Source organism: Diabrotica undecimpunctata, chromosome 5 (genome assembly GCF_040954645.1).
Source record: "Diabrotica undecimpunctata isolate CICGRU chromosome 5, icDiaUnde3, whole genome shotgun sequence".
NCBI lineage: Eukaryota > Metazoa > Arthropoda > Insecta > Coleoptera > Chrysomelidae > Diabrotica > Diabrotica undecimpunctata.
Window position 1 is genome coordinate 94,577,927 of NC_092807.1, and position 27,986 is coordinate 94,605,912.

A 27,986-nucleotide genomic window follows, 5' to 3' on the forward strand; every position below is an offset into this window, starting at 1 on the left:
TGTCTCAACAACACTTCTTATAGTATAAGTAGTGATACCACAAGGTAGTATCGAACTGTCAGTATTATTTTGATGCAGTGTTTCGAACGAGTCTAATATGTTGGTAAAAGTGGCAGTTCTAGTTTTTTGCTTGCTCTGTCTTGCTGATGGAAAATTACGTAAGTAAAAAACTGTATTAAGAAAACAAGAAAGACATTTCTACATGACTCCTACTTTTTTATTTATTGTAATTCTGACTGGTATACTAATATCTTAGTCCCGTTCACTTTATTGCTTTTTCAATATTTGAGATTTGCGATATTTATCTAAAAATCTTTTTTATCATCGTTCATTTTGATTTTTTATTTGGTTCATTAATAAAAAGTGTTTGTAGATATATTTCAGTACTAATAGTAGTAATAATATTCTGAAGAGCTATTCTATAAGTAGCCCAGTCTGGTTATGCAAAAATCATCGATTTCACCGCAAAATTTTTCGCAGATATCTGAAGCTTTTAAGACATAGGTGGGGGTTACTAGATGACGAATAGATGAAAAAATACTCGTATTTAAACCTTGCGTTTTTTTTAAACAATAATTTATGGTCACAATTTGATTTTTTGCCTATAAGTTTTTTCTCTTATACTTTTTTTTTTTTTTTTTTTTTTTTTTACCGCATCAACCCCTAGGGTTATTAGCGGGTGGTATATCTTTATTTTAGAAAAGTTACATTTAGTATATTATTAAAATTTACATAACATTTTTGTAAAATACAAACATTTTATGTTATGTTACAGTTTGTTATACAGTTTACAATTTTTGATAAAATTTATTGTATTGCTGATGTCTTCTTTTAGAGTTTCTTTCAAATTGTGTTTTAGTTTTGCTGTCGATCTTGCTGTTGAGTACACTGGACAGTCTATCATTATATGTTGCACTGAAAATGGTATTTGACAGATGTGGCAAATCGGCTGAGGGTCCTTGGAGATGATGTATCCATGTGTAAATTTTGTATGACCTAGCCGCAGTCTGTTAATAACTACTTGGTCATGTCTTTTAGCTGGGAGCGGTAGTAAAGCAGAAGTAACATCTGGTTTGATACTTTTTAATTTTGCTTCTGTTTCTTTCCATTTTACTTGCCAGATTTTGTTCATGTAAGTTTTTATTAATGTTTTTTGGTCTGAAATTGGTATGTTTTGCATAATAGGAATTGTCATGTTATTGATAGTTTCTGTTGCTGCTTTATCAGCTGCTTCATTACCCTTTATCCCAACATGGGATGGTACCCATAAAAATGTTATGTTTTTACCACATGTTTGGGCATTGTATAGCATGTCTTTTATTAATGCTAAATTGGCATGAGTAGGATACATCTGCTTGACACCATTTAAGGCACTTAGAGAATCTGATATAATAAGAAAGTTTGTATCAATGCTGGTACATTGGTTCAGTGCGTTGAAGATTGCCTGCAGTTCTCCAGTATATATGCTACACTCCTTGGCTAGACGGGTGACAGAGGTGTTGTCTTCAAAAATAGCTGCAGCAGCTACACCATTACTGCTTTTAGAGGCATCAGTAAAAATTAGTTTGAAATCAGGGTATCTGGAGATGGTAGACCGGAATTGTTGTTGTATTTCAGAAGGATTGTGTGAATGTTTGGGATAGTTAAGTAAGGTAAAATCTACTTTTGGTATTTGAACTTTCCAGGGAGGAGACTGGCATCTGTTTGTAGAAGTGGCTCTCAATTGATGTATATCGAATTCAAATCGATTTATTCGTTCATTGAAAGGTAAGTTTCTAGGGCAATAATTTGAGTACAGATTTGGAGGGTTGCTCCTTATTAGGCTTGTTATAAACGGGTTTTCCTTTGCACTGAGATATTTAGTAGCACAACACATTGAAAAATATTGTCTTCTGAGAGTTAATGGCGGTTCTCCTGCTAGGACTTGAAGGCTGCTAATTGGCGTGGTTCTGAAAGCTCCGAAAACTATGCGTAATGCTGTGGATTGGATGATGTCCAGTTTGTTCATTTGAGTTTTAGTAGCAGTTTCGTAGCATATACATCCATAATCTAGTTTGCTTCTAATTAGAGCTTGATATAATCGCAGAAGAATAGTTGTGTCTGCGCCCCATTTGTGATTGGAAAGAACTTTTAGAAGATTTATTCTCTGTTGGCATGATTTAATTAGTTCATTTATGTGCGATGTCCATTTTAGTTGAGAGTCGAATGTCATTCCCAAAAATTTGATTTCGTTGATTGTTATAAGAGTATTTCCGTTAAGTTTTAAATTTAAGTGGTGTTGTGTTTTTCTTTTGTCAAATATTATTACTTTAGTTTTTTCGGTTGAAAATCTCAAGCCTATATCTAAAGACCACCCTTCTAATTTATTTAGTGTATTTTGTAATATTGATGCAGCTGATTGTAGGTTTTTACTTCTCATATATATTACAAGATCATCGGCGTAAAGGTTTGCTTTTACTGGAAGCATAAAATGGTTAGATACGTTGTTGATTGCTATTAAGAATAGCAGGGGGCTTAATACAGATCCTTGAGGGATACCATTTTCCAGTGATTTCTTAGTTGACATGACACCGTTTGTTTTAACTTTTATACTTCTGTTCTCCAGGAAGTTTTTGGCGAAGGCTAGGAATTTACCATCTATTTTCCAACTCTTCATTGTTTTTAAGATGTGATATGTCCACGTGGTGTCAAATGCTTTTGTGATGTCAAAGAAAATTGCTATTAATTTTTGTTTATGTATAAAAGCTTCGTGTATTTCAGATTCTAATGCTATATTGTTATCTATTGTAGACCGTTCTGATCGATACCCACTTTGGATGGATGTAAGGAGATTTTTCTTTTCTAAGTACCATTTTAATCTTTTGCTTAGAATTTTTTCCATTATTTTACAGATGCTACAGGTAAGAGATATTGGTCGATACGAAGAAGATAAGTTTTTTGGTTTATTGTCTTTTAAAAATGGTATTATAATTGCTTCGCGCCAGAGAGATGGAAATTTATGGGTCGAATAAATTTTGTTGTAGATCTCTACTAAAGTAACCTTCGCGCTTATAGGTAGTTTTTCTATGAAAATTGGTGGTATGTCATCAGGTCCAGGTGAGGTATTTTTGAGGTTATTAAGACTTTCATTTAATTCATCAAGTGTTATGGAAGTGTTTAGTGGATCAGCAGTATCTTCTATATTAATTTTTGATGCTTCTGTTCTTTCTTTGTGTTCTAAGAAATTTGGGTGGTACTGCTGATTGCTTGAATACAACTGATAGTGTTCTACTAAAATTTCTGAGATTTCGTGTTTGTCTGAAGTTGTTAGATCATTTGTAGTGATTGTGTCAATATGGTTAAATGTTTTTGAACCTTTTATTTTCCTTATTTTTTGCCATATATCCCTTATGGGCGTAGACGAGTCAATTGACGACACGTAATTGGTCCAGCTCTCTTTTTTTGCTTGTTTTATTAAAAATCTAGATCTGGCCCTTAAAGATCTAAAATTGTTTAAGTTATTAGGTGTGTTAAACTTTTTGTATATATTAAAAGCATGTTTTGTTTGCTTTAAAGCGGATGCGATTTCAGTGTTCCACCAAGGAAGAGGAGCTTTTGTGATATTTTTGGTTTTTCCTATAGAATCTCTGGCTGCGTCTAAAATTATACCATTGAAAGATGATAGAGTAGTGTCTATATTATCTGATATAACGAGATTTGGTATACGTATGCTTACTAAGTTCGAGTATTTTTCCCAATCGGCTGACTTTAATTTCCAAGTTTCATATGGTGTTGTACAGGTTTTTTCATCTTTGTCATGAGTAATTATTATCGGAAAATGATCACTGTCGTATAGGTGGTCCAATGTATTCCACTGTAAAAATGGAGCTAAAGTTGAATCACTGATAGATAAGTCTATGGAGGAAAAAGTGCCATTATGTGCATTGAATCTAGTAGGTGCTCCTGTATTTAATAAAACTAGTTTTATGTTATTAATTGCTTCTAATAATATTCGTCCATTTTTATCTGTTCTTTGTGATCCCCATGCGATGTTGTGACAGTTTGTGTCACCCAAAATTAATTTTGGAGATGGAATTTGTTTAATTACATTTTGAAGTTCTAATAGAGTAGTTTCGTCAGGATGTGGTAAATATACGTTGCATATGTTGATTTTAAAATGATGTATTACCGAAACTGCTACTGCTTCCAGATTTGTATTTAACGGAATTTCTTGGGATTGGATGGTTGAATGTACAAAAATTCCGACTCCACCACTGGATATTTGCTGTACTGCTCGATTTTTTGTATAGGGCATATAATTTTTTAGTTTTGCTTGATTGTTGGAAAGACGAGTTTCTTGAAGACATATTATTAGTGGTGACAGTTCATTGATTAGCATTTTAATGTTTTCAATGTGGCTATAATAGCCATTCAAGTTCCATTGAAGAATGAATATAATTGGACTATTGAGATAAATCGTAGTCGCTTTCTTCAGTGAGGGAAGATTCATTTGTTGGATTTATTTTCTTTATAATTCTTGTGATATTATTTTTCATGCGTCTATCATTTAATTTTGAGTGAACCATTTTTAATAAGGTGTATAAGCCGTCAAAATCTTCTGTATAGTTTTTAGCTGTGACTTCAGGAAATTTTGATCCTATTGCGTTTATAACGAAGTCGCATAATTCAGAGAAATTTAGCGTATATGAAGGAGATGCTGTCATTAAAATGTTTTCAATTGGTTTTAATGTGGCTTCGACATCTAAAGCCTTTTTCTTTTTTTTGTGTGCGGATTTTTTTGGAGTTATGAAAGTTTCGTTTAGGTTTTTAGTTTCTGAGATTTCAGGAGAGGTTGAAATTTGCCTTTTTGCTTGATTGGTTGTTTTACTATTATTGCTGTTAGCTTTAGTTGAAGGTATGCTGTGTACTATAAGCGAATCATTTGTCGTTGGGATATCTGCAGAAATAGGGTTGAAACAGTTGGTTGTATCATCTGAAATATTTGTTGCTGAATTATTCTGATTTATTTCCATGAGTTCGAGTTCTGAGGTATAAGGATCTTTAAGTGTTTCTGTACCAGTTGATGTTGATGTGCAGTTTTCTTCTTTGTGGCCAGTAGTATTACATCTAGAGCAATTTAAACCATCTAGGGATAGGAAGATTCTGTAAGGAGTGTTGTCATAGGTTATTAAGATTGTATTTGGAATTGGTTTGGTGATTATCGGAGAGACAAATATTTGCCGCCTAAAGCTTAAGACATGACTATACTCAGACTCGGGCATGCCAACTTTTAAAAACGTTAATTTGGATACTGCAGTTATTTCTAGTTGTTTCAGTTCTTCTTCTAAAATACTGTTCGGAATGCTGGGGCAGATGTTTGATATTACTAGTCTCCTTGCTGGCGTAATAAGTCTTCGAATTTCTATCTCATTGCCTTGGATGAGTACTGTTTTATGGTTGTTTAGTAAGGTATCTACTATGCTAGTATTGTTCAAGTAAATACAAACTCTGTTGTTAGCTATTCGTGATGCAAAGATAACATTTTTTGGTGTGAGTAGAGACCCTATGGCTACTATGTATTCATGTATTTTAATACCTTGGATAGCTGACAGAATAATGGCTTGTTCTTTTGAAGGAAAATTGAAGTTGCTTACTGCATTGGAGTATGTCGATGTTGATGATGTAGTAGGTATACTAATATTTTCAGAATTATCCATTTTTAATTTTTGTTTTCTTCATTTGATAAAATTTTTCTAGAGCCGGTCTTGTATCGGCTAATTAGTTAGGCCGGACTTGTGGAAGTTGCCAAAAAACCAGAGACTGGATTAATTGATGTGTTGTATTGAATTATGGGTTATGTATAATATTTAATAATATTGAATTTGTATTAAATTGGTAATGTACTCACAGTTTATTTTTTTGTGTGAAGAAACTTTGTTGTTTAAATACTCTATTTAGCTAACAATATTTTACGTTTCTTGATTATAAACCAATGAAAAGTTAGTTTTAGTAAGAGCAGATTTTAATCGGCACTTTATCAACTAAACGCAGGGTTGGAATCTCGAATTAAACTTTAAAATGTGGAGAAACTTTAAAATGTGTTACCACACTTTCTCTTATACTTTAAATAAACAATATTTATATCATTTTTTTATATCAAGAATATCTTTATTGTCTCGTTTTTTAAATTAAAATTGATAAATAATTTACGGAGGTATTTGCAAAAAAGCACTTTTTTGCACTAATTTATAAATTTTATTATTTTTTTATTAACAAAATAAAATGTTATTATAACATTTGAACATTGAGGAATTACCGGCTTTTAAATTTGTTCAAAATTTCCTCCCGATCGGTTAAATAGTTTAAAAGTTATTTAATTTATTTATCTCTGAGGCTAAATATTTAAACTATTGAACTTGCTCTATTACTGGTGTTAGACAGATTTAGCAAATTTCATAGGATTCTTTAAGACTTAAGTTAAATGCATATTGCGTTTTCATCGAAATTATTTACAAAATAAACGTTTGAAAAGGGGTATGTTTTTTACTTATAAACAATTGTAATAACTTCTATATTTTTCAAGCTACAGACTTGTACGTACAACCATTGGATAGCTCGTAAAAAACTCACATTTTAAAAAAAAAACCTTATATGGCCAATAGGAACGAAGTTTTTCAATTAAAAAAATCGACTTTGAAGCTAGTTTTGCAATATTTAAGTAACAAATTAACAAAAATGACTTTACAAACTCTTTGTAAATGATTTTCTGTTTTTTTTTTCAATAAAATTGTGTCATTATTCAAATTTTGTAACATTAGTCCACAATACACTTCAAAATCAACTATGGTAATAATAAATTACAAAATTTTAATAAATGTAAATATTTGTTGGGAGTTTTTCTCGTAAGTATGTGTCTTCTTCTTCTTTTGGTGCCTATTCGGGTCGAATATTGGCGATCATTCTGGCTATAATTATTTTATTAACTGATGCTTTAAATAGATTAGTTGTTGTTGTGAAGAACCATTTCCTCAGGTTTTTTAACCATGATATTCTTCTTCTCCCAATTCTTCGCTTTCCGAATACTTTTCTTTGAAGGATTATTTTCAGTAATTTGTATTTAGTGCCGTTTCTTATGTGTCCGAGATATTCCAACTTTCTCATTTTAATTACATTACTTCTCTTTCTTTCCCCATTCTTCGTATCACAGTCTCGTTGGTTATCTTGTCTGTCCATGATATCCATAGGATTCTTCTGTATAGCCACATCTCGAAGGGTTCAAGGTTTTTCTCCATCGCTTCAGTGAGTGTCCAGGATCCAACTCCGTAGTTTAATATCGAGAAGATATAACATCGTAGGAGCCTTACTTTTATCTCCAGATTAAGGTTGTGGCTTTTAAAGAGTTTGGCCATGTTGTTGAATGCACTCCTAGCCTTCTCTATTCTACATTTGACTTCTTGTGAGTGATGACATTGTTCGTTTACTATTGATAGGTAAACTGTTTTACTCGGTCCACTGGTGTATTCTTGATAAGCAGTTGGACGTCTCTAATTTTATTTTTGCTAATGACCATAAATTTAGTTTTTGATACGTTTATTTGTAGTTCAAATCTTTCACTTACTTCATTTACTTAAAAATGCGTTAGGCTTTCACGGCCATCGTCTAACTTATTAAACAGTTTGTTCGGTCTGTTAGGCCGTTGTTTTCTGAGATTAGTTCTCGACGTTTCGCCAAAACTAGGTATTGGCATCTTCTGGAGATGTTACTGCTTCGCTTGTAAGCTGAAACTGACTCCGCGTTGTACTGCGAAGGCCATATTTATATTTTCTACTCGCCTCTCCTTCACTGGTGTGTCGTCGTTTGTAGTAACTTTTATTCCTTAGTGTTTTGCGGGAAGGGTTTTTGTGGATTTTAATATTGGTATCCATGTCTTGTTGATTTTTAGTCCTTCTTCTATCCGATTAAAATTATTTGTGTGCTTATATATCTCCACCGCTTCCCGATACAACCGTGGGTAGTACTGTGATGTTTTATCCAGCATCTGCGTTTCTTCAAACAGTATCCGATGTTCTCCGCTTCCCAAATCGTGTTCGACAACGGCAGATTTGTCGATATATCTTAAACTACAATGGCTTTTATGTTCGTTTATCCTTGTGTTTGTGTGTCTTTTCGTGGTTCCCACATATACCATTTCACATGTGCATGGTATTCGGTATACTTTGGCCGATGCTAATCGGTCGCGTTTGTCCTTCACCGATCTTAAAGAGTCCTTGAGTTTCTTTGTAGGTTTGAAAATGGTCTTTACATTGGCTTTTTTAAGTATTCGTCCAATTCTATCCGTTACCCCCGAAATATAGGGCAAGAACGCTTTGCCTATACATTCTATTTCTTCGTCCTTTCTTCTAGAGATCTTGCTCATCGCTTTATGTATTTCTCTTCTGGTATAACCATTAGAGGTGAGCGCTGTTTCAATATGAAGAAGTTCATTTTGCAGATGCTGTGGTTCACAAATTCTCTTCGCCCTCTCCGCCAGAGTTTTGATGATACCTTGTTTTTGACCTGGATCACGATTTGAATTCCTGTTTAGGTATCTGTCCGTGTGCGTAGGTTTTCGATACACTTTATGTCCTAAGTAACCTTCATTTCGATTTACTAATACATCAAGGAACGTCAGTTGTTAATCTTTCTCTGTTTCCATCGTAAATTGAATATTTGGATGTAGCGTGTTTATATAAGATAGGAAATCGTTAAGTTTTTCTACTCCGTGACCCCAAATCACAAAAGTGTCATCGAAGTATCTAAACCATACCCTTGGCTTATATGCTGAATCCATTACCCTCTTCTCTAGATGCTCCATGAAAAGGTTGGCAGTGGGCTTAGTGGGCTTCCCATTGCTACTCCATCTATCTGTTCATAAATCTGGTCTTCCCATGAAAAGTAGGTGGTAGTAAGGCAAATACGGTATAATTTCACCATATCCTTGAAAATTAGTCCCTCAATTTAATTTAGAACGTCTTCTAGGGGAACTCTTGTGAATAGGGAAACAACATCAAAGCTAACAAGAATATCAGATTTCTGTAAAGTTATTCCTTTGATCTTCTTGATGAAATGGGACTTTTACAAAGGCATCGCTTTTTCCTATATGTGGTTGTAAAATATCGGCCAGATGTTAAGCAATGCTGTAAGATGGAGATCCTATGGAGCTCACAATAGGGCATAGGGGTACATCGTTGTTGTGTATTTTCGGTAAGCCATACAAGCGTGGTGGGACTGCTTCGCTGTTGCATATTCTTGGCTTTATATCCTCTATCTAAGCCAAGGGTATTGTTTAGATACGTCGATGACACTTTTGTGAGTTGGGGTTACGGAGTAGAAAAACTTAACGATTTCCTATCTTATATAAACACACTACATCCAAATATTCAATTTACGATAGAAACAGAGAAAGATCAATAACTGGCGTTCCTTGATGTACTAGTAAATCGAAAGGAAGGTTACTTATGACATAAAGTGTATCGAAAACCTACACACACGGACAGATACCTAAACAGGAACTCAAATCATCATCTAGGCCAAAAACAAGGTATCATCAAAACTCTGGCGGAGAGAACCACAGAGACAAAGAGTAGAGACGCACCATATAGTGAGCGCGGCTAAAAAATCGAGTGAGTGGACCTGTGTGGACCTAAATTAAAATATGCTCCGATTGCTCTTCAGAATCTTAAAATTGCATAGGCATTTGTATGCATTTGGTAATCTTAAAAATAATCATTTACATACGAGTTTTCAAGCCACGAAAATGCGTATTTGCATTTTTCAGATTTTAAATCGCTTATAACTCGAAAACTACCAACTTTAGAGAAAAATTCTGAAGAAAAAAAAAGGGATTTTTGGAATTTTATTTAAAAAATTGTTTAATCAATTTCTGTCCAATAATTTCGCCTGGCACTCTTTAGATTTGTTTAAAAGGCACATATTTGAAGAAGAATCCGCAATTAATAGGAGTTATACGTATGTACCAATTTGAAAAAATATTGTATTTTAGAGGTTTATTTCCATAAAATGTGGTATTTACTGCAAAAAATGCCAGAAGAAAATAATTTCATCTGATTATAATCATGTCACGACTTTGCTTCCCTTCTTAAAATAAAATCCATCAGCGCTACAAGTACAGACAAAAACAACTTCAATAAGTAGTATAAAATAACATATTTGATTAATCACCAAAATTAAGTCCTTCACTTTTTATTGGAATAAAAAAGTTTATTTACAACATAAACCTTTGGTGAGCCATTTATTTCAAGTTTAAGGACGTCTACTGTTACAAATTATTTTGAATTCAGACCATTAAATCAATTATACGGTGTAATTGCAAATTAGAATACAATTTCTTATAAAATATAAAAGAATCAACTATAATTAATAAAAATAATTAATATGTTTTTAATTCCCATAATTCCTGTTATCAAGTAAACAATATACAAGTATACGTAATTGTATAGTACCTTCAATATAATTAATCATGGAATAATAATTTTATTGCACTTGGTAGTATTTGTCTCACTTTTAATTGGAAATTTTAAGTATCTTGTTATTTTTACAATAATTGTAGTGTAGTTTATATATGAACAGTGTAAGAGATTGTTTCTATATCTAGAATCAGTCTACGAATTCAGATTTAAATCATGAATGGGAGAAATGGAAGACATGTATTGAAAAAGTAAGAAAAGGAAAATAAGATGCAGAAGCTCAGAACAAAGGAGAGAAGATTAAAAAAAAACACATTATCAGAAATTCTAGGAAACGTTTATTAGTAAAATTGAAAATATTTTATCATCAACATTAACTCGACAGCCCTTTGTGGGTCTTACTTTGTTCTATGATTTTCCGCCATTCTAATCTAGATTGCTTGGTTTGTTTTCCCTGTTAGCAATATTTATTTGTTCCATGTATCTAAGTTTAATCTTCCCTTTGACTTTACCCGTACTGCTATATATCTTATTATTTTCTTTGGTATTTCATTCTACCGCATTCATTCGATATGTCCTATCCAGCACAGATGTCTAATATTTATACATTTTATGATGCCAGGTTCTATGTGTGCTGTGTATAACCATGTATAACTAAAAAATTATATTTTCTACGCCATACATTATATTTTTTTATTCCTCTATATAAACGCCTTAATATTTTTCGTGCAAGTGTAGCTAATCTTTTAGCTAGCTAGCCATCACATGTCTCTGACCCATTATAAACACCGGCGTTATATGTTTTATTACAACATGTATCCTTCTTTTTACATCTTTACGGATATTGTTTGTTGTCTACGGTGACAACGTTTTAATCTTTTATGGTTAGATTCTCTAAGTCTTTATTCCTTTTGATTATCTAACATTCATGTATTTAGTTTTCATTTCATTCATTTTTGGGGTACTATTTTGTGGCTCTCTTTCATCAAATTAAGTGCTTATACCATGTCTCTTTACCGGATTGGAATCCTCAAGACCGACAGAAAGTAGGCAGACCTAAATAACTTGAAAAATGATAGTAATGGACGAAGGGAAAAAGTGGAAAAATCCTGGCTTAAAGCAGAAGTAGAGAGATTCACAATTATTTATTTAAAAAATTTTGGAGATAAAAAGAAATAAGATTCTTTTTTTTTGTAATTGTTATATGAAATAAAGATAGGAGAATAAATAAAATTTGCAATATTGAATATCGATTTCCGTTTTTGATAAAATAAACGATTTTTATAATTTTTAATTGAAATCTAATGTGTATTATTTTGATCCTCATTTGTCTATCCGTATAAGGAAACCACTAAGAAACATTTAAAGCCACAAAAGTAAGTAAGTGATTTGTTTAATTACTAAAATAATTAATTAATTAATTAATTACAGCGAGTAAAACTGCGGTTTTGTGGCTCGTCGGTAAAGCTCGTCAGTGTATCATTGCAATACCGCGGTTTTATATACCTACGAGCCTGGCTCGCGGCTCGTCAGTTTGTTTTATTTTTTACTTGGCTCGTCATTTAAAACCGCGAGTGTATCACTCTGATGCATATTCTCAGCCACGACTTTTTATTAGATTTTATATATTGTTTACGAGAATGTGTTTGTTTATGGAAATGTACATCGCCAGAATACAAAAACAAAACAACTCGACTTAACGCATATTATGTTAAACTTTTAAATACCCAACGTCTAGGACGTCTCCGCTTTTTTTTTGTAATTTCCTAGTATGCTATAGCGAGGTAACATAAAACTTCACTTTCAGTTGAACACGACATGTTAGCTGTGGACGGTTGACAATGACTGTTTTGCTCGCTAGTCGATCAGCACTAACGAGCCGCGAGTAAAACCGTCGTTCTTAAAACCGCGGTATTATGGCTCGCTTGTCGATCGCCCACTTAAGAGTAACATAGGGCTTTCACGAATTGTCTCCAGCGAATTCGATTTGTCGCTAGTGTTTTGATTTTAAAGAATGTTCTTGATGTTCAATTTTCTTGATATAGAAACAATTTTTATTTATCAATATTATTGTATCATAAAAAAAGTTAACTACAATGATTTACTTTAAACAAATCGGATTGAAATTTGATGATTTTATAATAGTGAAATATGTAGTTCCATATGCCCTGTGGTATTTAACACGAAAAACAATACATTCATTATCGTAACAGAAAACGACTGACCTTTGCTGATGATTATACACTGTCGTCACCCATAACACGTTTCCTTACTTGCTGGTATTTCGATCAAAGGAAAACTCGTCCACGTCCCCCAAGAATGTCTCTACTCCTCTGCTAAATTTTGTTCTCCTTTCCTTTCACTGCTTCGTACCGTACCCTTCCGGCTTTCTCCTGATGCAATCTTTCAAATTTTTGAATCACTTAACATAATACTGGATACTTTAGACTCAAGAATTTATATCATCTCTCGACTTGGCCTATTACTCGTTCCACGATTTTTTTGATGATGCTTGTAACTTTTCAAACACAAACCGACCTTTTTTCATTCTTAGTACACTGCACTCAAAACTGGACTTCTCCTTTCGATTGAATAAAACACACTGCCATACTCTCCCCATTCATTTTCTTACTTCCAAATTGTTCACCCACAATTAATTTTCCATCCAATCAAAACCAACTTTCAATCATGTCGCATTATTTACCCAAAACTACCTCTCTCCTTAATCTAAACAAATTTTCAAATTTACGTATTTTTTTGTCTTTATGGAGTTCCAAGAAAGAAATAAAATTCCGTATCCTTATTCTATTTTCTACAAATAATCAAATTCTTATCTATCTTTGAGAATCTTAATACAAAGGTAGATTTTAACTATCTACTATGTATCGTACGGGCTAATGAGTTTCCTACCCGCATATCTCGAAAACTTAATGGTCTTTCCTTTGTTTAACTAAAACATATTGTCCGTGAACCCTAATCGTCTCTAATTGTTTGCTTGAAATACATTGTTCATTGGGCTAGTAAACAATTCTGCGAAACACTCTCTTAAAACTAGCTATAATTCTTTTTACAAAACTTGTCATATACAGGGCGTTAAAAATTTATATGCTCGTGGTTGAGAAACATGAAATTGGTATAATATATATTGTATATATATATATATATATATATATATATATATATATATATATATATATATATATATATATTATAGGCGGTCTGTTGTATATTTGGAAATAAAACTTATTTTTTTTCTTTACGTCTCTATACTTCGCTAATTGTTTGTTAGATTTATCAGGAGAAACTACGATATAATTTTAAATAAAATTAATAAAAAGAACAATCTTATAAATTATTAAACTTCAGAATTAAAAGTATTTTTAAAAACAGTTCCATGATCAAAACAGTACTGACACACAATATCACTTAAGTGTATAATTATAATTAGTGATTAAAAACACAAAAAACAGAAAAACAGAAATACATATTTAACAGACAATAGAAATAGTCTGTTTTATACATGTTAAAAATATGCATTATGAATGTTTTACTGTTTATACATACAGTAAAGTTAATTTAAATTAGGTATTTAGAATATTACAGTGTAATTTATTTACTATTTTCCTTTATTGATGTGACACATTTTACACACTTTAACAACACTTCTGAAGTAAATAAGTTATTGAATAAAAACAGTTAATGGTTTAAAAATATATCTTCTGGGTCCAAAATTTGGTGTTTCTTGTCCTAAATCAAATTTTAAGTTGGATATTTTTTTGGCAGATGCAGAGAATATAATAGATGAAATATCGGACACATCTAAAGATTTATTACCAGCAAAAGTTACTAATTTTGTTCTTCTTCTTTTGGTGCCTATCCTATGTGGATGCTGGCAATCACGTTGGTCCATACAACTTTGTTGACAGCTACTCTAAATAGATGTACGGTAGTCATTTCTGCCCACTGTCTGATTTTCTTCAGCCACGATGTCCTTCTGCGACCTTGAGAGGTTTTGCCTTCTATCTCGCTTTGTAAAATTAGTTGAATTAGTTGATACTTCTCATTGCGCATCACATGCCTTAAGTATGTCATATTTCTGATTTTCACGATACGCATAATTTCCAGATCTTTATTCATACGTTGAATCACCCTGTTGTTTGTAATATGATGGATATACGAAATTCTGAGCATGCGGCGGTAGCACCACATTTCGAAGGCTTCTAATCGTTTGGATGTTGCCTCCGCCAAGGTCCAGGCTTCGACTCCATATAAAAGGGTATAAAATACATAGCATCTCAAGACTCGTGTTCTTATATCAATGTTAAGGTGCATATTACATAAAATCTTCCTGAGGCGATTGAAGACAGCTCTCGCTTTTCTATACGACATCTTATTTCCTGTGAGTGGTCCCATTTCTTATTTAGGCTGTATCTTAGGTATGTAATTTTGTCGATTATTTTTAAGGGTTGATTATTAACTGTGAATTAGTGCTGTATTACGTCGTTTTTACTTACTACAAGAATTTTGGTCTACTTACAGTTTAATTTTATGCCGTATCTGTCACAGGCTTCCACTACACGGTCTATTAATGTTTGCAGATCCTCTGCATTATCAGCAATCAAAACCGTATTGTCCGCATATCTTAAATTGTTTATGATTTCACCATTGATTTTTCTACCTTCTCTTAAACCATCAATAGCTTCCCTGAACAGCATTTCCGAGTAAATATTGAACAACGTCGGTGATAAAATGCAGCCCTGACGTACTCCTCGTTTTATCGTGAATTCTTGTGTGGTTTCGTTGTCTACTTGTACAGTTGGCCTTTGCTGTAACTATAAATTTTTAATTAGGCATAAATCTTTGTCATCAATACTAGATTCTTTCAGTATCTGAAATAATTTTTGATGTTGCACCTTGTCAAATGCTTTTTCAAATTCTATAAAGCATGTGTAGACTTCGCAATTTACGTCTCGAGCTCTTTGTATCAATACTTGTATGGAAAATAGGGCCTCTCGCGTTCCCAGTCCGCTTCTAAACCCAAACTAAACACTGCTAATGTTTTTTTCAATTTTTTTATATATGCGAGAGTGAATAACAGAAAGAAGTATTTTGAGTGCATGGCTCATTAAGCTTATAATTCTGTAATCAGAGCATCTGGTGGTATTAGTCTTTTTGGGGAGAGGGATGAAGGTGGAAACCAACCAACCTGTAGGAAATTCTGCAGTTTCATAGATTTTGTTCAGTAGACTCGTTAGGAGTTTGAGTTGGTTGTTTTAATATTTCAGCTTATATGTTATCAGGTCTAGGTGCTTTGTTGGTTTTTAGTCTTTTTATTGCATATGTTACTTCACTGAGCGTTATTTCTGGTGCTGAACATACACAAACACTGACTTCTGTCTCTTGCTCTTTCTTGAATAATGCTTCCATGTATTGCCTCCATCTCTCAAGTATTCTCTCATTTTCGTAGAGCAGACTGTTGTGTCGTCGTCTAGTATTAAGTTATGACTTCGTGATCCGTTTCCTCCCGCTAAGTTTTTGATCTTTTTATGTAGGTTAAAAGGGTCATGCTTCTGTTCTAGGGATTCTATTTCTATGCATTGATCTTGTAGCCATGATTCTTTTGCTTCTTTAATCTTTTTCTTAATGGTTTTGTAAATTTCTTTGTACCTTTCCTCATTCTTATTTCTATGTTTTATTCGTTCTTCCATTATCTCTAATATTTCTTGTCTCATCCAAGGCTGTTTCTTTATATTTTTTTCTGGTTTAAGTTTATTATCTACCACTGAACTATAGACATTTTTGATTTTATCCCACACATAATTGCAATCACATAAGATAGGGTGTACAGTATCCATGAACAAAACTAAATACATTAAAAAAACAAAAGCTTTATTAAATGATAAAATTACATATCTTCAGCTAAAAAAAGATCCAACCACTACGATTCAAACTTCTTACAATGAACTTATTAAAGATATGAGAAATAACTTAGATATAAATCAAGAATATGCCAAAAAACGAACTATATACAATTCATCTTGTCACAAACTTTACTGTTTACTAAAAAGCTTAAGGCCTTTATTTCGAATGAGAAGAATTTGAAATTCGTCATTAAAAGAATGATTATGATCTATAAGGTGAAATGCGTATGTAGAATCTGTTTTTCTATTATTGAAAGCTATTTGATGTTCTGCTATTCGTCTATTAAAATTTCTACCAGTTTGATCGATGTAAGTTTTTGAGCAGTCGCCACAATTAAGTTTATATACACCACTGTGTAAGTGCTTTTTATTTTGGCTCTTGTTGTTTTTAATATGTTTGCTAAGTTGTTGTTTGTTCTAAAAGTGTTATTCCTTTCTTTTTTATGTATTTGACTATTTTTGTTGATATTTTGCCTGTATATGTAATCGAGCAGAAGGTACTAGGTTTTTTCTCTGGTGGTGGAAATACTAATTGTGTAGTTAACTACTAATACTAATACTAATTGTGTAGATAACTTCTTGTGTAGTTTTTAATTTAAAATTTTATTAATTGTTTGTTCGTTGTATCCATTGTTTACTGCTATTTGCTTAATGATATTTAATTCTGACTCAAAGTTGTATTTTGACATCAGAATTTCTGTTAATCTATGTAACATACTATGATAGGCTTTTAGTTTTCTAATTTTTATTAATTTTATTTAAAATTGTATCGTAGTTTCTTCTGATAACGCTAAAAAACAATTAGCGAAATAGAGATACGTAGAAAAAGTAGTTTTATTTACAAATAAACAATAGACTGCGTACCTGCTAATTCACTACAAAATTATTTGTTTATGTTTCGGTAGATAATCTGTATCATCCGTATCATCATAGTATTATCAGTTTACATACAAAAAAGACTTGGTTTAAGTTTAGAATATGAGAATATGATTTCCTATGTTTGATAGGAATTGTTGCCCTTTTCCGATTTTTGCGTTGAGGTCACCATAAATAATTTTAATGTCATTCTTTGGACACGTATAGTATATAGTTTCTAATTCTACATAAAAGTCCATCTTCCTTTTCTTTCGTTGAAATATGTACATTTCAGAGTTTCTTTTAGTCTCAGAATACACATTCTGGGGTTCTTTGCACGAAAGCAGCTGTTTAAGATGTTTGATTTTTTATTTACTATGAAGCCAGTGCCTAATGCGTGGTTTTTAGTATCGCAACTATAAAATATTATGTGGTCGTTTTTTTTTCTATAGTGCCAGTCCCGGTCCATCTAATTTCTTGCAGAGCTGTTATATCCAGTTTATACATCTAATTCATTGCGTAAATTTTAATAAGCTCCTCTCGTAACAGCCTTTTTATAGGATAGTGTTGTTAGCCCTAAGTCCAACCGTCCCACCTGTGCTAAAAATTTTATATAGAAATTATATATAGTAGTATATAGAAATTATATAAAATATTGGTTATTACATATTTATATACAAGACAGTGGCATTATGTATATTATTTAGATTATATTCACTTTATTTTCGTCCATATTTTAAAAAATGTACACTCTTGAAGAACTTTTCGATAGGTACAATTTTTTTAGTGGCACATAACATCGTATTTTTGTAAGTGTTAATTTGAATATCTGTTAAAACTTACAAAAATTGAAATATAATAGGGTACGGATTGTAAAATGTATTAAACTTAAAATAAAAACTTTCACAGGCATTAGTTGTGATGAATTGTTTTCCGCCCACATCTCACGAGGAAAGTCGGCCTCTTCAGAAATATAGTTGTCCACCAAGTAGTCAGCAAATTGTTGTACGGCTTGGTGTTGTGCTGGTAACATCTCACTAAAGTCAGCATAATACTCACCTACGTCTAATGGATCTAGGAAAGGTAGACCAAACATATATCTAAGGTATTGCCCGACGTCATTGTCCTTTGAGTACTCAGTAGCCAGTTTAAGTTTTTGAATTTTTCTTCACCAGGTTTGTCCGAGATGAAAATCTACTGTTATGATGTATTGTTTGTTTGAATGATGAGCAATGAGTGTTTTTTAATAATATAGGGTTTTTATCGCGGTTCTCAAAGAATTAGTTTGTAAGTACTTTTTTAAATTATCTTTATTATAACTACTATGATAGACACATATATATCTAACATAGCCAATGTAAATTTAAAATAAACTATCTTTAAATTGAAATTCTTATAAAACTAATTAAATTCTATAGACAATGTAAAATTTAAACAAACTATCTTCAAAATTGAAACTGTTATGACACTAACTAAATTATATTAACAAAATGTTGTACCTTTCTTTCACTGAATGCCTAAATGAACTGTTTTCCACTATATAGATTCTAATCACCACTAAATGTCTTCGTACTTCGGTTATCCTTGTTTTTGTGAAATTACTTTTTCCAATTATCAGCTTCTACCAATTTAAGATATATTTTTCTTCACCACCATTTATAAACCACCAAGCAAACCAGCAAACAGCATTTATATTTATTCTTCTTTTCAATATACCAATATCCAATTATTATAAGTTGATTTATACTAATCTCCAATCATAATATAATTTTAATTTCTTCCAATATTCTTCTAATATACTTTTTTAATTATATTAAACAATTGGACTATTTGTAACTGATTGACTGACTCCAACTAACTTTCATATTTCTTACTAAACTGCCTGACTTGAAAATTCTGAACAATTGACTTCACTAACTAAATGAGTCTATCTTCTACTAACTTTCATAATAAACTGGCCATCTTGAATCCAAATCACGGGTATTTATATCTTTTCGGATGTTCCAGAACCATCTGGTAAGAAATCATGTTCGATTTAGTTCTATTTCTTCTATATGGATGTTCTCGAAAAAAGTATCTGTTCGATCCACCGACATACTCATTATTCCAGAATGTTCCAACATAAACAAAGGTCAAATTCTGCATTCTGGAGAATTCGTTAATGTTCTATTGATAATTTTGTTTACATTTAGGCTTTTCAGATCAGAATAAACATTTAAATTAGTAACTAACACTCTAATTTAATAAAATACACATTTTAAAGAATATACATATTATTATAACCCCACTTTATAATTCGCAATAATTTAAAATGTCACTTGGAGAGTATGTATATCTGTCTATCACTCACATGTATAGTTGGTTGCCTATGCACATGGCTCACTTAAATATATTTACAACATTAAACTACAACTTTTTACAATTATTATATGCTAATTTCTTAAAAATGCCCTCACATAAATATATTTTTATAAAATTTTCTAGTATATAACTTATTAAAATAACCAAATACTTTTAATATCTAATATTATGTAGTATATAACTTATAAATTATTTTCTATAAACCTTAATCGTATCACTACATCCTTTTATTTTCGCAGATGGAAACACTTCATTTACAGCTGAACGGATCGCTTTATTAGCTATTAACATAGGCTATTAACATCAAAATACTTTAATGATAATATCGTTATAAAATTTTAAGTAAGAAGTAGTTTTGTATTTAGGTAACTAAATACAAAAATACTGTTGTATTTAGTAAGTTTGAAAAATAGTTATTAAAAATTTTATTAATAAAATATATCATAGTATCTGCTTTATTAAGACAACATTCTCTATTTACGCTGACCGTGGCTATTCACTATTATTAATTGCGTACCTACTAAAGCCATTTTTAAACGATCTTTTCTAAGAAGTATATGGCCGGAACGAATTTGCCTGTGACCCTTATCTGTAGAGAGGATATTAAAATCTGACCGCCACGCCGGAGCGAACTAGTATCTGCCCCCTGGAGGACCGGAGTTTTCTGTCGAGGACTATGCTTGTCTTTTTTGAGTATGCAATGTTTGGTGACATGAGGTTAATATACATTAGTAAAATGGGCACTAAACTACCTTTAGAAATGTTAAGTTTTTAAGAGGACATCCCGAAGATAGACTTGGTTTATTCCTAAAAATATTCCTCTGTGATATTAAACAGACAGATTTGCTACTGTTGCTTGTGTCGAGAAAATACTTTGGTACGCAGAAGTTACGTAGTGTATATTTTGCATATTATACAAAGACATTAGAAACGTCTGGATGTCAAAATTGATGATGACAAAAGAATATCATAAAATAGAAAATGTTTGGTGGTATATAGGATATTCATGTAGCTGATAATTGTAGAGACGATGTAGTCTCACTTTTTCAGGAAGAAGAATTTTCAGTAATGGATACATTTATATTTGTATCTACAAATGGATAAATTAGATCAACAGAATCAGGAATCAAATCAATTACTTTATGATCGAAAGGGGTTTTTGTAACTGTATTAAAAGTACCAAAATATAACCATTTATCTGGTCACAATCTTGTTATATGATTTAGTTAGGCTAAGATTTAAAAATTGCAGAAGAGATTTTGATCGTATCTAACTTTACTTTGTTCTCTTTTCTTTCAGCTTCATACTTCCACGTCTGCAAACGCACGGACCCCAATATAGACAAATGCGTTACGGATGCAGTTATGACTCTTAAACCTCAACTTTCAAAAGGGATACCAGAGCTACAAATCCCGCCATTAGAACCGTTCATTTTAGATACAATAATTTTAAAGAGTGGAAATTCTGGAGTCAGAATTGATGCAAATTTTACTAACCTCGTAGCCACCGGAGCTTCTGGATTTGAAGTATATGATCTGAAGTAAGCAATTTATGTCTTTCAATGCTCAGTATCCTAATTTTAAGACACACTTATAAAAACGGTTTATGATCAAAAGTGGATCTATTGTTTTCAAAATAATCTTGAAAAATATCGATCAGATGGATCAAAATCATAAAATCTTTTAGATTAAAAACGAACTTTAAGTGGCTATTTTCAATATAGATGAAAAAAAACCGAAATAGGGTAAAAATGGAAGAGTACGTATCTAGTTGATCAAGGGATGTATCTGTATCTGTAGAGTTGCGAGGGCGAGTTAATTGACCCTTTGTGCATCCTCTCAGAGAGCTGTCGTCCTTTAATTGTCCATCCTGCCATTTCCAGGAAGGTGGACAAGTTACCAGTAGACGTCTCCCTTATGTAGGCAGGTATAGGCCAGGCCTCGCCGAAGCGTACTCTCACTTGTATTAGAAAAAGCCTGTTCATGAAAGGATCTTCCTTAGATGAATCGATATAATGTGGAATGCAATTCTAGATTCGCCATTTCGATACATTGATCGTCTACTTGCTTTGTAAATTGTAGAAGACACAGATTTAGGTTAAAATCTGAATTTTGGTTTCGAACAAGTAGAAATCTTCGGATTTTTTACTTTTTGTTTTCTTCTTAGATGTCTCCGTATGCGTCTTTAGGAAGTTATTTTATTATTACTTCTTTTGACAGAAAATATTTGGTTTCACATTAATGAGATATTTTCGATAATTCTCTCTTCTTCTTCTTCTTCCTCTTTATAAGCAATTCTGCTTGTTTATTGGCGGATTAATACCTCTATGGAAGTTTGTCACTCCATCTTTTGCGCGTCGTCTGATACTTCTTCTGCCGATTGGTGACTTATCTCTTACTATTTTCACGATACGGGTCTTCTCTATTCTGCTTATGTGGTTATTTCATTTTTTTTTTCTATTTTGTGCCCATTCATTTATACACGTTATATTTTTTTCAAATATCTTCTCTTTTCTTTCAATCTTTTAGCGTATTTCCTGTAATTCTTCTCAGTACTCTCATCTCTGCCGTTTCCAGTAGCCTTTGCCTTGTGGCTGTGTAGGGTCTTGTTTCTGAAGCATATGCTATTATTGGTCTTACACTGGCTTTATAAATTCTTGACTTCATCGCAGTGTTAATGTGTCTATTTTGCCATATAGTGTTATTAAGACATCCTGCCAGTCTATTTGCTTTTTGTACTTGATCTCTCACTTCTTTGTCCAGGTCTCCATAGCTAAACGGTGTAATTCCCAGGTATTTTATTTCCATTACTTATTCAATTCTTCTTCTTTAGATGCAAATCCACTAATGGATGTTAGCGATCACATTTTCCATTAATTCTCTATTTCTTGCAATATGTATCAGAGATTGTATGTCGTTAATCCCTGTCCATTGCCTTATGTTTCGGAGCCAGGACATTTTCTTGCGTCCCATTCCTCTCTTGCCTTCAATTTTACCCTCGATTATAAGTTGGAGGAACTGGTATTTTTCATTTCGCATGATGTGACCTAGATACGCCGTTTTCCTTTTCTTGATGGTTTCGAAAAGTTGGCGTTCTTGGTTTATTCTTTTAAGGACATCTATATTTGTGATTTTCTCTGTCCATGGTATTTTTAGGATACGGCGATAGAGCCACATTTCGAAAGCTTCTAATCTGTTTATATCCCTCGTTTTGAGTGTCCAGCCCTCTACGCCATATAGCAGCACTGACCACACGTAGCACTTAGTAAACCTTAGTCTCAGTTGAAGATCGAACTCTGAACAAGTCAGTACCTTCTTGAATTTTACGAAAGCTTGTCGAGCTTGCTCAATGCGACATTTTACTTCCCTGTCCGATGCCCAGTCTTCAAAAAGCCACGATCCCAGGTCTTTCAATGGACTTAGTATTCAGTGTTATGGTGGAGTTTTCAAGTGCATCCAAGTTTCTGGAGATGATCATAAATTTGGTTTTTTTGGTATTAATCTCTAATCCCATTTGCTTACTGTATTCTCCGATTATAGTGACAAGTTGTTGAAGATCGACTATGTTGTCACAAATTAAGACACCATCATCAGCATATCGTATGTTGTTGATCAGTACTCCATTCACTTTGATTCCCATCTTTGCATCCTCCAGAGACTCTTGAAATATGGCTTCCGAATAAATGTTAAATAAAAGAGGGGAAAGCACACATCCCTGTCGAACTTCTTATATGTATGGGTTTGGATATAGAATTGTCTATTTTTAACTGTGCCGTTTGATGCCAGTACAAGTTTTCAATGCATCTTATGTCTTTTTGGTCTATATCAACTTTCTTGAGGATCTGCATTAACTTGTGGTGTTGGACACGATCAAACGCTTTTTGGTAATCTAAAAAGCATAGGAACAATTTTGGACCAGCACCTGTGTTGCTACTATTGCTTCTCGTGTTCCTAAACCTTGCCTAAACCCGAACTGGGAGTCACTGATGTCCCATTCACATTTTTTGTATACTCTTTGATTTAGTATTTTTAAGAATATCTTTAAAGTGTGACTCATCAGGCTAATGAGTCTGTGATCCTCACATCTTTTTGCATTGACTTTCTTGGGCAGGGGAATAAAGGTAGAGCGTAACCACTGTTGAGGATAGCAGCCAGTTTCATAAATTAAGTTAAATATTTTGTGTAGTGCTGAAATTCCCCTTTCATCCAGTAATTTGAGTATTTCTGACGGGATTTCATCTGGTCCAATACCGATTCAATACTGATATGAATTTCTATTTTACATCGGGTTGGTTCTTTCCTGACTACTATTGTTTTGGTTTTCTGAGATGAGATTGTCATATTAAATTCTTTTGATCTTATGTTAAATCTGTGGACCAGCCTTTGCAGACTATCTTCATCTTGGGATATCAATATTGCGTCGTCTGCGCAACAGAGTATTTTTATTTCTTTGTTTCCCATTCTGTATCGTCTTCCTTTGTTAACGCTTTTGATGATTTCATCCATGATTAAATTGAAGAATATGGGGCTCAATGAATCCTCTTGTCTTATTTCGATGCCTATTTCTATAGGTTCTGTAAATTGTCCATCTATTCTGACTTCTATGTTGTTGTTTTGGTAGATGTTTTCAGTAGTTTTTATAATATTTAGGGGAACTTCTCTACTATACAGAAGATGCATTACATCTTTGAGTCTTACTCTGTCAAACTCTTTCTTTAGGTCAATCATTCACAGAAATGCTGGTCTATTATACTCCAGTAATTTTTCAGTAATTTGATTTATAACAAATATTGCATCTGTACACGATCTTCCACTACGAAAACCCTATTGTTCATCTGCTAAACTCTCATTTATTAGCACTTGTAACATTTTAGTCGTAAGGTTTAGATAATTAAAAAATAAATTAAAAGGGAACATTTTAATCCTTCACTGGAATGATGAGACATAAAAGAAGGAATATTATGAACAAAAAATGATCTACTTAATTTTCGTCTAAAAAGGCGCCATTTTTCAAACCATTTAAAATTTTATTTTTAGGTGCGATATACCCAAAAATGTATTTTTATTTAAGCTCAAAATACCTCATTTAGAATTCAATGGTGATTACGATATCGATATGAATGTTTTGGTTTTAAAATACAAAGGTAGCGGGCCCATTTCCGGAAACTTTTGTAAGTATTAAGATATTGTTAAGTGATTTGTTTAATATGACCGAACGAGATTTTACATTTCGAAAATATAATGGACCTTTTGATAGGATCTACAATACCTTTTAAAACTTTCTTTTAAAATACTCATAGAAAACACTAACGTCAACATTGTTCGGAAAGGTTTCTGCGATTAGTACAATTAAACCTAATTAATATTATTACAAAACCTGTTTGGGTGGGATTTGGCGCAAAAATTCGTGACAGCAGGAATTGGATTTGTTGATAAAACGCACGATGTTCCGTGATTTAGAAGAGGTCTACATGTTGTAGGTAACCGTGAGCCATCATCTCTTTTATTGAGACAATTCAGACATTTTTCGGTCTCTATGGCTTCTTGGATAATTCTTGGTTTATAGAGAGGGATGGGAGCCATAGTTCAAGAATATTCAAAATCAATTTTGTGACCTATATAGAGATGCTGTTGGCCCAGAACTGAAATCGACTTTTACATTCTTCGATTGGTTTAACAAATGTAAGACCCCGTGTTGTTCATTTGAACAACACGGGGTCTTACAGGTTTGAACGGGGTCTTACGGGTTTGAAGAACTTGCGAGATTGGTATGGTATTGATACAAGCATGCTATTTAGGGTGGCATAAAATTAAGATAGCTATGATGGTATCCAACGTTCTGAAAGGACATGGTACATGAAGAAGAATAATTGAAACAACCTTCCGGCGCATATATAGTGGTATATGCACACGCGGAATGGACGATCTTCTTCTTCACGTGCCATATCAGAATTATCCAATCTTGGCGATCACTATTGCGAAGGCTTCTCGATATTCTGCTATATGGAATAATTGTCCTGAATTTGATATCTTAATATCCATATCCATGATAATTCCATTCACGAATGTTTTTTAATGAAAAACCTGCTTTCTTCCTACACATCTACGGCCTTTTATTTTGCCTTTAAGGATCAGTTGTTGTATTCTATATCGATTTAGCTTTACTATACGTCTCAGAAAAAACATTTTCCTGTATTTAATAGTCATTAGCAATTCGTTATCTTTGTTGACCCACCTTAGTACTTCTTGCTGCCACTACTTTTTTTGCTGTCAAAGGTATATTCAGCATCCGTCTACGAATCCACATTTCCAATGCTTTAATTTTGTTTATTGATTGCTTCTTTTAGTGTTCACACTTTGGTTCATACAAAACAAAATTTTTGGTCCATACAGAGCAGATGTAGCACTTAACCATTCTTTGTCTTATTTCTAAACTAAGATGATATCTTTATTTTCGTAAAATAAATAGTTATAGTCACTGTTATTCTGCATTTTATTTCTATATCTAGATCAGGTTGACCCCTTATGACAGTTCCCAAATATGTAATTTTGTGAACTTTTTCAAGTTAAACTTCATTTAATTGAAGTCCTGCAACTGGATTTGGGTTACGAACAAAGACTATAAATTTGATGTTTCTTAGGTTTCTTTTAATGCCCATTTCCTCTCCTACTTCAATATTTTCTGATAGACCTACTGTATCGTCCTCTTATCTACTTACATTAAGTAGTTTCTTGTTAATTTTTGTTCAATGTGGCTGTCTCTAAACTGCTTTTTTAAATAACTGATCTGAGTAAACATTGAACAATATTGGGGACAAAATGTAACGTTGTCTGACTCCTCGTTTTATGGAGATATGAAAGAAACGATCCATTTTCGAATTGTTAAAATTTACGGATAACCCTATGTCATAAAGTAAATTAAGCTTGGAAGACGGAAATATAGGCCAGTTGGGGTACATGGAACCCTCTGAATTAGTAAAAGTTATACCCCAACAACAAATGGTAGACCTAAAGGATGGCTAATAATATATGTGGACCAAGTATAGAAATATATTAGAATAGAAGAAAAAATATAAAAGATAAGATATAATAGGGAGATAGAAATAGAAATCAACGGAGAGAATTATTCGAAAAAGTTAGGCCCAACCTAAGCACTATGAATTGGTTGTGAAACGCTCTCATTGTTACGAAATATAGAGCAACTTTCTTTGCAGCAAACGATCGAGGAAGATTTAATAACAATATCATGCGGATAGTTAACGCTTGAAGGAGAACTAATTTTTTTCAGTATATTTTTCTGTATTTATTTGTTATTTTTTAGCAAACCTGGACGTACAAGTTGAATTAAAAGGTCAGATAAAGAAAATTGATGGTAAAAATTATCAGACGTTTAAAAAAATTGGAATAGAGCTGAAAGTTGGAAGTTCGCACTTAAAACTGGGGAATCTTTTCCTTAATCAACGAGGTTTAGGTGATGCAACCAATCAGGTAGTTAACGACAATGCTGATATATTTTTAAGAGAAATACGACCTGCTCTAGTGAACTCTTTATCCGAAAAATTCACCGAGACAGCGAATAAAGTGTGTAGGATGTTTACTTATGACGAACTGTTCCCACTGTAATTTCTATTAAATTAATATATGAGTGATATTTTATTTGTAATAGTTTTTTAGATAATAAACTGTAATGAAACTAAGTAATTGTATTTATGATTCGCAAAACGGACTATCGGGAGTTCTATGTACAGGGTGTTTCACGAAGATCTTACAGTATCTATATATTGGAAAGTACTTACAGGATATTTATAAAAAAAAGTAATGAGGAACTTATACCGGAAATAAACAAGAACTATGGTATTTTAAATGGAACACCCTGTATATTATTGCATTTTAAGATTTTACGTAATGATTTATTATCAATCTTGCAATAAGTTCTTAAAACGTTTAGACACGATTTATTTTCTAACTTGCGAAGAGGGATATTCCAGTTCAAAAAGAAATTGCATAAATTCTTTGCAAAATGTTGTTGCTTAGCTGACGTATTCTGAATCTGGACAGACTTCTGTAGAATCTGCCGCTGAGATTTATTATCATTATTTGATAGCTTGTTTTGGTAAAGTGAAGTCTTGATGTTGTGAACTGCTTGGAATTTCTTTTGGCGTGCAATGTGAAATATATTTTTTATTTCTTACTTCTCAAAGCGAAATTAAAATCATCAAACTTTAAATAGAAACAATTTAATTTGGGTATTTACTTTGAAAACCTATATTAAATGGTGGAAGTATCATTGAGAAAGTAGGACAGTCCCGATGTTCCGAGACTGTTTTTCACGCCTGAATAGCGACAGATACATAGATGTGTAAAGAAGTTTGAGAAGTTTAAAAATCTATTGAAAAAGAGAACTT

General features: G+C 32.6%; 1 protein-coding gene across 1 annotated transcript; it reads left to right on the forward strand.

Annotated features, from left to right (window-relative positions):
* On the forward strand, positions 1-27,278 carry LOC140440696 (circadian clock-controlled protein daywake-like). Its single transcript, XM_072531058.1, has 4 exons — positions 1-158; positions 20,882-21,122; positions 24,619-24,752; positions 26,903-27,278. Exons 1-4 carry the CDS (start codon positions 98-100, stop codon positions 27,202-27,204), a joined length of 738 nt encoding a protein of 245 aa, XP_072387159.1. The 5' UTR covers positions 1-97; the 3' UTR covers positions 27,205-27,278.
* The last annotated feature ends 708 nt before the right edge of the window (positions 27,279-27,986 follow it).